Genomic DNA, 10610 nt, shown 5'->3' with positions numbered 1-10610 from the left:
GTGAAACAAAAGCTGTTGCAGAGTTTCAAGCAGAGAAGTTAGATTTACTGACTTAACGGTTAAAAGATTTCACTCTGCATTAATTTTATGAAACCCAATTTATCAATTGTTTTATGTTTCATGTTTTTTCTGCTCTGAAAAAATTTTATTTATCTCAAATTTGGAAAGGTTTTCCTCTGTGTTTCCTTCTAGCAGCTTGACAGTTTTAGGTTTTATATTTCAGTTTTACTCCTCTGAGTCATTTTTGCATCTTTCTAGAAAATTAACTGAATGTGTATGTGTGAGTTTATTTCTGTAAAGTCTGTTTTGTTTCTTATTTTAACCCTTATTATTCACTAGGATCACATTGTTTTGATTACTGTTCTTTCCATAAGTCTTAAAATAAGGTTGCGGGTACTCTGATTTTTTAAAATTGATTTGGTATCCTAGGTCTTTTGCATTTTCATGTAGATTTTAGAATAAGTTCATCAATTTCTACAGAAAAAAAGCCTGCAGAATTGTGGGTGATATTGTTTTGAGTTTACAGAAGAGTTTAAGAACTATCATCTTAAAGCTGCTGAGGCTCTGATCTCAACCACTTCCTCCAAACCCACCCAGGACACATCAGTAGAGAGCAAAGAAGTTTCACAGCTGACCTCGACCAGGGCAAAATCTCCTTCTATCTGGAGAAATGATCACCCCCATGAGAAAGACTCCGCCACTTATTTCAGTGCTCTCACTGGTGCAGGAGTGACTGACCACAGACTTAAGAAGCTGTAGGTGATCTCTCTGTATGACCACAAAGGGGCATGCTTCTTCCAAGAGGACTGAAACTTGCCTCATGAACACATATTCATCAAGCAGCCATTTTGCAAGAGATGAACTTATAAATATCCAGTAAATTATTATCTCCTACTCAATAAATACATATATGTGTTTATCCATCCATCTTCCTAAAATAATATTATTTGTGTTTATTCTAGCTTAACAAGATTGAAAGATAAAGACTTTGCAAGGAAATACTTTGACTGAAACGTGATTTTCAAAAGCACATTGCCTTCTGTACTACACATTTATGTTTTCACTTCTACACACCCCTACTTTAACCACACCATTCTTTTTACTGGAAAAGCTACTCATGTCCTAAGGCACAGTCTAAGCATCTCCACCCTCAAAAGTCTTCTCTGACTCGGCCCAGAGCAGATTTTCCAAATTTCCTTTGATACATAGTCTAGGCACATGGTCTCTTCAGTAGATTTTCTTTAAAATATTTGTTCATTCAAGAGGCAAAGACAAGCACACACACACACAGAGACACAGAGAGAGAGAGCGAGAGAGGGAGAGAAAGAGAAAGATATCCTTTTCACTGGTTCACTCATCAAAATGTCCACAATGGTCAGATTGAATTTCATTCTTAGAAATTTTTAATTTACCTAATCTATATTTTTATAAGTAATATACAGACAATCGAATTGATTTAATTATTTTCTAGTAATTCTTAGGGTAATGTAAAATATGGACAAATCTGGAAGACTGTAATACATTTGAAATTTCCTGAGGACAAAGGGACCACAAATTCTCTATTTTCTAACCCATGACCTTAGTTTATAATAAGAGAGTATTCCCATTATGTGTCCTTAAAACGTTTTGTGATATAAATGCAACACCCCTTTAGATGCCATTCTTGTAGTTTCAAGGATTCCCTGTCTTCACCATCATAAAATCGGCAGTGTCTACTGACATGCTCAGTTTTTCTAGTGTACAGTTTTTAGTATTTTCAGAGGTGTGGGGGAAAGGGAGAAGGGTGGCTGAGAGAGAGGAATTATAAAATGATCCCTATCCATATGTAAAGAGGGGATATTTTGTCCTAGTCAATCTATTTTCGACAATTTCAACAAAATGGGGAAGTGCTTACTTTGACAGAATTGGTTCGAAGTGAAAGCATGTGTGAAGGGCGGAGCCTGTTGCAAGAATGAAAGTGGGTGTGCATCTGGAGCCGCAGCTTCCGCTGGCTGGGAAGGCTGCATCTCCTGAGAGCTGCTGACAGGAGGAATGGGCAAGATCCTGGGAGCATCATTGTTAATTCTATGGCTTCTACAAGGCTGTAAGCTGTGGAGGAGAAAACCCGGGATTTGTCATTAATTGGGGAGGGGGTGAATAATGAGAAAATTGGGGTGTAGATAAATTCATGCAGTTTGAAATTTTAAGAGGGAAATATAAATTGGGAGAATCTAATGACCTGTTTTTGTTTCTCTAAGCAGGGGTGAATGGCCAACAGGAGAAAAATAACCAGCAGCAAGTGAAACAAAGTACCCCATCTCTGATATTTCAGGAAGGAGAGACTTCGGTTCTGAACTGTACCTATGAGAATACTTTATTCGACTACTTCCCCTGGTACCGGCAGTACCCTGGGGAAGGCCCTGTACTCTTGGTTGCCATACGCTCTGTTGAGACTAAAAAGGAAAATGGAAGATTCACAGCTGTTTTCAGCAAAGGTGACAATCAGATCTCCTTACGTATAAAGCCTTCACAGCCTGCAGACTCAGCCACCTACTTCTGCGCAGCAAGCACACAGTGCTCCCCAGGCACCTGCAGCCTCTACCCAAACCCGCCACCAAGGCGTCAGCCAAACTCTGCTCTGGGGGCTTATACTAGCAGAAGTGTAGAGTTCACTTCCACACAATCAAATAAATGCATAAACACTAGTGTCAAGGTATGAAAGTGTGATTATTAAAGTAAATAAAAGAAAGTTAGGTTAATGTAGGATCAACCTGCAAGAACCTTTCATAACAGTTAAAGTACCAAAAACTGCCCTAGGCATCTAACTAGTTAGGACAACGAGTGACTTTTATACACTGCTCTTACAAAGCAAATTGGTATGATCACCCCAGAAAGTCGTTAGGCAGTTTATTAGAATTCCACTCCCGGGTGTATATCCAGGAGAAGAGAAGCATATCCACACAAGGGCTTTTGTTTATAGAATTTACATCCAAAATAGCCTCAAACTGGAAACAACCCAACTGTTCATTAACTGATGAATAGAAAAACAAATTGGGATATATTCCTAAAATGGAATGCTACATAGAAATAAATAGGGTGAGATCATTATATAGGTAACACATGATAGACCTCAAAAATTGTTTGCTTCTTTGGGTGAACAGATAAATAAACTCTGGGAGGCCAGCACTGTGGTGTAGTGGGTAAAGCCACTGCCTGCAGTGCTGGCATCCTGTATGGGCGCTAGTTCGAGTCCTGGCTGCTCCACTTCTGATCCAGCTCTCTGCTATGGCCTAGGAGAGCAGTATAGGATGGCCCAAGTCCTGTACTTGGCTCCTGGCTTTGGATTGGCTCAGCTCCGGCCATTGTAGCCAATTGGGGAGTGAACCAGCAGATGGAAGACCTCTCTCTCTCTCTCTCTCTCTCTTTCTCTCTGTCTCTCCTCTCTCTCTGTTTAACTCTTTCAAATAAATAAATAAATCTTTCAAAAAAAAATACTGTGGTACATTCTTACAATGGAATAGTACTGAACAACAGAAGAGCATAGACTACTGATACACACAACAACTTGGGTGAAATTCTAGGACACTATGCAGAGTGAAAAATGTTAACCTTGAAGGCTATATAATGCACGACTCCACTTATGTAACATTCTCAAAATGGAGAAATCAAAAGGCTGGGGGGAAACCAGTCATTGCAAGGTATTCTGGCAGGGAAGGTGTACGTAGGGAGTTTCTTTAGGGTGATGAAACAGTTATTTATCATAATTGTAGTGGTGCTACACAAACCTATACATGTAACCGAATCTCAGAGAATTATACATCAAAAAAGAAAACAATGCATTCAAAAAGTTAATAAATCAGAATAAATTCCCTCATTTAGTAAATAGCACTGTAGCAGTGTCAATTTCATGATTTTGGTAATATATATATAACTATGATGATAAAATGTTCTCTCAAAGAAAGCTAGGTGAAGTGTGCCAAGGAACTCGAGCTGTTTTTGCAAATTCTATGTGAGTCTAAACTATTTCAAAGTAAAAAGTAAGCAGGTGGAACAACTGTATTCTTACACATTGGTGTTTGGAATGTGAACTGGACAACCACTTTGTCAGATACTCATCAAAGTAAACAAACATCTACCACTATCTGATAATCCCTCTTCTAGGCATTTACCTAGGTGAAATGCAAACCTGTGTTGACAAAACAACCTTTACACAAATATTTATAGCAGATTAATCATAAAAGCAATAAGCTAGAGGATATATTTATAGATAAAAACTTAAATACATTATGCTATATCTGAGGAGTCTTCAAAATATTCATGAAAAATATATGAAAAGTAGCTATGCATGGACTTCAAAATGTTGTGCACCAAAATAAACTTATTTTATGTGGCTAGAACATGTCTGAAAAGGATCTAATTTGAAGCAAGAAGGCTAAGACATTCATTCGAAAAGAGCTCCTATCATAGCAACATTCTGCTAAAATTGAAGCAAGACCAAATATCAAATTTAAGGCGAAATTTGGATGGAAAAATGAAGAAATCAATAGTGCTTTATGAAAAATTTAGGAGAATCATGCTGCCAAAGAAATAAGTTGTTTACAAATGGACAACTCATTTCAAAAAGGGATGAGAAAATTTAGAAGATGAAGCCTGTAGCAACAGACCATCCGCATCAATTTGTGAGGAAAAAAATAAATCTTGTACATGCCTTATTAGGAGAGGCCCAACCATTTACAGAAGAAACAACAGATAACATCATAGACAGCTCAATGTATTTGGCTTACACAGTTCTGACTGAGAAATTAAAGCTGAGCAAATTTTTTGCTCAGTGAATGTCAAAGCTGTTGTGAGCAAATCTGCAGCAGACAACTACAAAGATTTCAGTGGAAATGTTAAACAATATCCTGAAGCATTCTGTTGAAGAACTGTAGCAGGAGATTAAACCAGGCTTTACCAATAGGATCCTGAGGACAGCACAATCAATGCAATGGCTGGCTACCAAGATGTGAATGTGGTATAGCCAAAGCAAAAGTATCAGATCAATCAGGGCCAGCTTTGTGGCGTAGCAGGTAAAGCTGCAGCCCGTGACTCTGGCATCCCATATGGGTGGCAGTTCATGTCCTGTCTGCTTCTCTTCTTATCCAGTTTCCTGCTAATGGTCTGTGAAAAGCAGTGGAAGATGGTCTCCCACATCAGGGGACCTAGAAAAAGTTCCTGGCTCTTGGCTTTGTCTTGGCCCAGCCCTGGCCGTTGCTGCCATCTGGGGAGTGAAGCAGTGGAAGGAAGATTCTCTCCTTTCTCTCTCTCTCTTCCCTCCCTCCCTCCCTCCCTCTCCCTCTCTCCTTCTCTCTGTTACTCTTTCAAATTAATAAATCAGTCTGAAAAAATGAAGTGAACCAGTCAAGAGTAAAGGTCATGATGATAATTTTCTGAGATGCTCACAGCATTTTGCTTGACTTCCCACAAGACCAAAGAATGACAGATTCTGCTTGACCAAAATTTTAGTGGAAAACCTCCCAAGAAAAATGTACCAGAGTCCTTCTTCACCATGACAATGGTCTTGCTCATTTCGCTAATCAAACAAAGACCATTTTGTAACTTTTATGGAAAATCACTAGACATCCACTTTCCAGTCCTGATCTGGCTCCATGCTGCTTTTTGCTCCCTAATCTTAAAGATTGTTAGAGGGAAATTTATTTTTCTTCAGTGAATAATCTGTAAGCGATTGAACTGATATGGTTAAATTTCCATGGTTTTTTAAGGGATGGACTAAATGGCTGGTATCATTGCTTATAAAAAAAAAAAAGAAAAAAGAAAAAAGTGTGTGAAATTTGATGCAGCTTATGTTGAGAAATATAGTTTGTGTTTTTATATTTATCTTTTCATTCCATTTTTCAATGAATGTTTTGAAGTCTTCTAATACATCCAATGATATGCTAAGTAATAATAAAATCTATTGAGCCTCTGGTACACCTAAAAACAAACCAATTACACAATATCTAGCAAAACTGTCAGACACAAAAGGATACATACTTTTTCATTCCATTTGTGTAAAATTCTAAAATAGCAAATTATTCCATGATGAAATAAAGTAAAACAATTGTTATAATCATGGGTTGGGGGTTGGGAATTATGTAGTTGGGACATGAGGAATTTTTTAATACTCACTTTAAAAAAATCACTTACTTGAGAGAAAGAGACAGTGTGCTCTCATATGTGGTTCACTCCCCAAATCCCCACAACAGCTGGAGGATCAAAGCTGGGAACCAGGAACATAATCCATGTTTCCTATGTGGGTGACAGGACCCCAACTACTGGAGTCATAGCTTCTGCTCCCAAGGGTCTACATTAGCAGGAAGCTATATTTAATTTTTTATGAACTAAAGACTATTCAACCTGCCATAAACAACCCAGAGGCTTTCTTCGTCAGTTCACAACATACACTTTCTCAATGCTCAAAATTAGAAAATAGAACAGAGTCACATTGATTGGTTCTTAGCAATGGAAGATTCTACAAGATGTCAGCAAATGAACTCCGCCCTGCTGTCAAAGTTTGTTTTACCTCCTTTTCTAGTAGTTTGAAAGGGTAGAGAGGAAATTTGGAATAATATTTCTGTCTAATTAGAGTAGTTTCATTGGTCTGTAACACTGAGTAATAAAATAGAATGCAAAGTCTGTACTGGAGTTCATAGTCAACATCAAAGGAGAACCGTAGTCAAGGATGTAAGTGGGAGAGAGAAATGGGAAGATCTGAAACCTCAATTCTGATTCTGCGGCTCCAAATGGTATGTGAATTTAGGATTTCTGTCAAGGGGCTAGGGCAACTTTGAGGACAATTTGCCATTTGAATTTCTTTATGGAGCAGTCCAACAAAATAAATCTGGAGGAATTCAGTCATTTAACATAAACTCCTTTACCAGATCAATTTGCAGCATAAAAAGGAAAAGAATCCTTATTTAATATCCATGGAGGGAAATCCTTTATTTTGGACAATATTCATCCTATTAATAGTGTTGCTGTTCTCACTAATAAAACAACATTTGAAGAGAGATTTTATCTTCCCGATTACTATAAGACTATGTACACCAAGTACACGTGTACTCATGGCAACAGCATGACTGAACATCTGAATGTAGAAGACTCACGAATTCTCCCTTCCTAGGACGTCTAAAACAATTAAGCACAGAATTACATTATAAATAATAGGACGTTACTGCTGCTACCATCAACAGTCCAGCACACAACTAACGATGCTACAGGGTTCAGAGACCTTTTTTGATCTCAATTTGACTGAACAGACACTTTGCTGTTGTGAGGCTACCAGTTCCCACAGTCTGGTGAGTGAGTAGGGAGGAGGGGTGGTGGTGATTTCTGATTCATCTCCTGTAGGGAAGTCAAAGACTCTCCAGCATGTTTCACTCTAGGGTCAGGTTAAAATATGAATGAATATTGCAATCAGAGCCATAACTCCTCATAATTTTGTTTCAGATAGGACCCTCAGATTTTTTATCACAGATTGACTTAATAAACTTGGAAATCTTAAATTATCAATTTCCTTCTAGTAAGAGGGTACTTCAAAAAGTTCTTGAAAAATAGAACTAAAAGTCAGTTTAATTTTGGTGCAAAAAAACTGAAATCCATTCATAGTTTTTCCGTGAACTTTTTGAAGACCCTATATATTTGCTACAATATTAAGTTTTATGCTTGTTCTTTACTGATATAATCATTTGTCAATTTAAGAACAAGAAAAGACAAAACAAAGTTTAGGGTGGGACAAAGCTCCCAACTAGAGTGTCATAGTACACGCAAACTTGACCCACCAAAAACCCACTTTTCAGAAGCAAAAGCTGCATAGAACTGAGGGACCCTGTGGCTGTGCGACCTTTCAGGAATGCAGAGCAGGGCTATTTACCAAGAGGAAAATCCTGCTGTCAAGCTGCTCCCCAGGGTATTATTCATGGTCTCTATTCACTTCAATACAAAGAATTGCAGACCATGGCATTGGCTGCCTGTCAGGACTCAGAGGTGAATGGAAAAGAAGAGTAGATATTTCAAGTAATTAAAAACTCTCTTTCCTGCACCACTCATTGATCTGTTATGTCAACCAGCTACAAAGAACTGAACTGTTCTAGAAAGGTTGTCTGTACAAGGCCTCTAACTTAGAGTGGTTCAACTTAATGATCTGTAGACTTTACAAAACACAAAAGTGATAGTAATTCAGTAGAAACTGTACTTCAAGTTTTGAATTTTTACCTGTTTTTTTTTTTTCAAGAAATTCCAGTGAGCCACAACTCTTTTTAGCCTCTTGATTGTGACAGTAAATCACAAGCAATACTTTTACAAAATAGCTTTGTGTTAGATAACTTTTCCCAGTTGTAGGCTAAGGTATGTGTTCTAAGCACATTTAAGGAAGGCTAAGCTAAGCCAAGATGGATGGTAGGTTAAATATGTTAAATGCATGTCTGACTCACTGTGTTTTCAATTTACAATGATTTATAGGGATGTAATGTCTTCAGAAGTTAGGAAGCATCTAGAATTCCTTTTCTAGTTGTCTGTCTTTTGGTTGCTTTATATTACTTCATCTATTAAAACAATGAAATTAAATGGAATATCTACAGCTATTTTCACAGTAAATAAATTACAAACAGAATCAGAGCCCATAATAAATTTAAATGGATCTCCAGAATTACTCTACAGAAAATATAAATATGTTAACTAATTCAATCTTTAGTTCCTCTCAGCTCCAATCCTCAATACTCATTTTGTTTCCTAAGCCCATTTTCTAGATTCTGCTTAACTTAACTACCAGGGAAAAGCAAGTAGACAAAGAAAAGCCTTAGGAAGAGCCAGACTTTTCTCACATGTGCAGAGATCATATCATCTACGAACCTATGAAACACAATTTCCTGTTTGGCGGAGTAACATCAGAACCTAAGAACTATATATACAGGGTGCTAAATTCTCAGACACTGAACCCTGAGTCAGAGGCTGAACAAAATATGCTTGTGCGGGGGCACACAGCCCAGATGCCATTCTGCAACCTGCCCTGGGTGTTCCTGGTTTTCATCTGCTCTGGTATGCACGGTTCCAAATGTGGACGAGAATGTTAAGGGTGAGAGGACTGCACACAGCCGTGTGGGACTTCACAGGACCTTGAGGAGGCTTGGGGGTTCAGATAAAAGGGAGAATACTGTGCCATCAGTTTGGTTTGTCCTGGGGTGCTAAAATGGTCTAATTCTTACAGTATTTTATTTGCAGCATCAGAGAATCAGCTCTGTTTTCTGATTGTCCCCACAGGATCCAGTGTGGCCCAGAAAGTTGCTCAAGTCGAGCAAGACATATTCCTGTCAGAGGGGTCAACAGCCACCTTGCACTGTCAGTATGAAATAAGTTGGAGCTCATACTATATTTTTTGGTACAAGCAACTTTCCAGTGGAGAGATAATTTTTCTTATTCGTCAGGGTTCTACCGTCCAGAATGCAAAGAAAGATCGCTATTCTATCAACTTGCAGAAAGAAGCTAAATCCGTCAGCCTCACCATCTCAGCCTTACAGCTGGGTGATTCATCAAAATATCTCTGTGCTCTCTCGGAACTCACAGTGTTTGAAGTGATAGTAGAAGCTGAACAAAAACCCCAGTGCAGCATAAGAGAAGGGACCCTGGCACAGGAGCCCAGCTGAGATGCACACCTGCAATCCCAGACAAGAAGGAAATGGCTGTGGTGGCTTAATCTGTAGACTAGATCAGAAGACTTCATTATAAGTAAAACATTCTCCTATCTCATTTGGAAACAAGTGTCAGAGCAACTTCCTTCTAATGCAATGTCTTGAATATTTTACTTAAAATAGATCACACAGAACATGTGTGGTGTTCTTTAATGTGGAATGAAAACTTTCTTCACAAGAATTTTAAAAAAGTAGTTATTGATTTATTTGAAAGACAGGGAGTGACAGGGAGAAGGAGGAGGAAGTAGTGGAGGAGGAAAAGGAGAAGAAGAAGGAGGAAGAGGAAAAGGAGGAGCAGGAGGAGAAGAAAAAGAAGAAGAAAGATCTATATCTTCTGGGTCACTCCCCAGATGCCCACATCCTGGCTGGGCCAGCTGAAACCAAGAGCAGGAACTCCATCCATATCTCTCAAATGTGTGGCTGGGGCCCAAATACTTGGGCCATGATCCTCAGCCTCCAAGGCACAAAAGCAGGAAGCTGGATCAGAAGCATGGAGTAGCCTAGCCTCCAACTGACACTCCAGCACTCCAGTATGGAATGCGGGCATCCCAAAGAGCAGCTTAACCCACTGTGCCACAACACCTGCTTCCCCACCACAAAAAGTTAAAGTGGCCATTTCATTTGAAAATGCTCCAGCAAAATCTGAGCTTAGTTATCTGAAACAGCTGTGAAATCATTTCCTTCGCCTATTTCACTCAGGCTTTGTGTCAGATATAGAGAGACAGAACCATTAGGAGTAAGGTAGATTAAGAAATTAATTATATGGCTTAGATATCCTGCAGTTACTGGAGCTGGTGATAGTCCATGCAAAGCTGTTTTCTTTGTGCCTTGTATTGAGCCCGAAATGACTGTAGGCCAGCTAACAAGTGTTCAGGAAGGAAAATTAGACAAAAGCATGGATGGATT

General features: G+C 38.7%; 1 protein-coding gene across 1 annotated transcript; it reads left to right on the top strand.

Annotated features, from left to right (window-relative positions):
* Positions 1–2031: 2031 nt before the first annotated feature.
* LOC133770486 (uncharacterized) lies at positions 2032–9659 on the top strand. The gene is made up of 4 exons (XM_062206591.1): positions 2032–2080; positions 2238–2692; positions 8946–9054; positions 9277–9659. The coding sequence occupies exons 1-4, from the start codon at positions 2032–2034 to the stop codon at positions 9657–9659; spliced, it is 996 nt and encodes a 331-aa protein (XP_062062575.1).
* The last annotated feature ends 951 nt before the right edge of the window (positions 9660–10610 follow it).

Source organism: Lepus europaeus, chromosome 11 (assembly GCF_033115175.1).
Source record: "Lepus europaeus isolate LE1 chromosome 11, mLepTim1.pri, whole genome shotgun sequence".
Classification (NCBI taxonomy): Eukaryota; Metazoa; Chordata; class Mammalia; order Lagomorpha; family Leporidae; genus Lepus; species Lepus europaeus.
The sequence above is the reverse complement of the archived record's forward strand: the minus strand, read 5'-3'. Positions and strand labels throughout refer to the sequence as shown.

Excerpts from the sequence above, each read along its gene's own strand:
- LOC133770486 (XM_062206591.1), top strand. The coding sequence starts at position 2,032 with ATGGGCAAGATCCTGGGAGCATCATTGTTAATTCTATGGCTTCTACAA. Across the intron at positions 2,693-8,945 it reads GCATAAACACTAGTGTCAAG|ACACTGAACCCTGAGTCAGA; the intron begins GTATGAAAGTGT and ends CTAAATTCTCAG. Across the intron at positions 9,055-9,276 it reads CCTGGTTTTCATCTGCTCTG|GATCCAGTGTGGCCCAGAAA; the intron begins GTATGCACGGTT and ends TTGTCCCCACAG.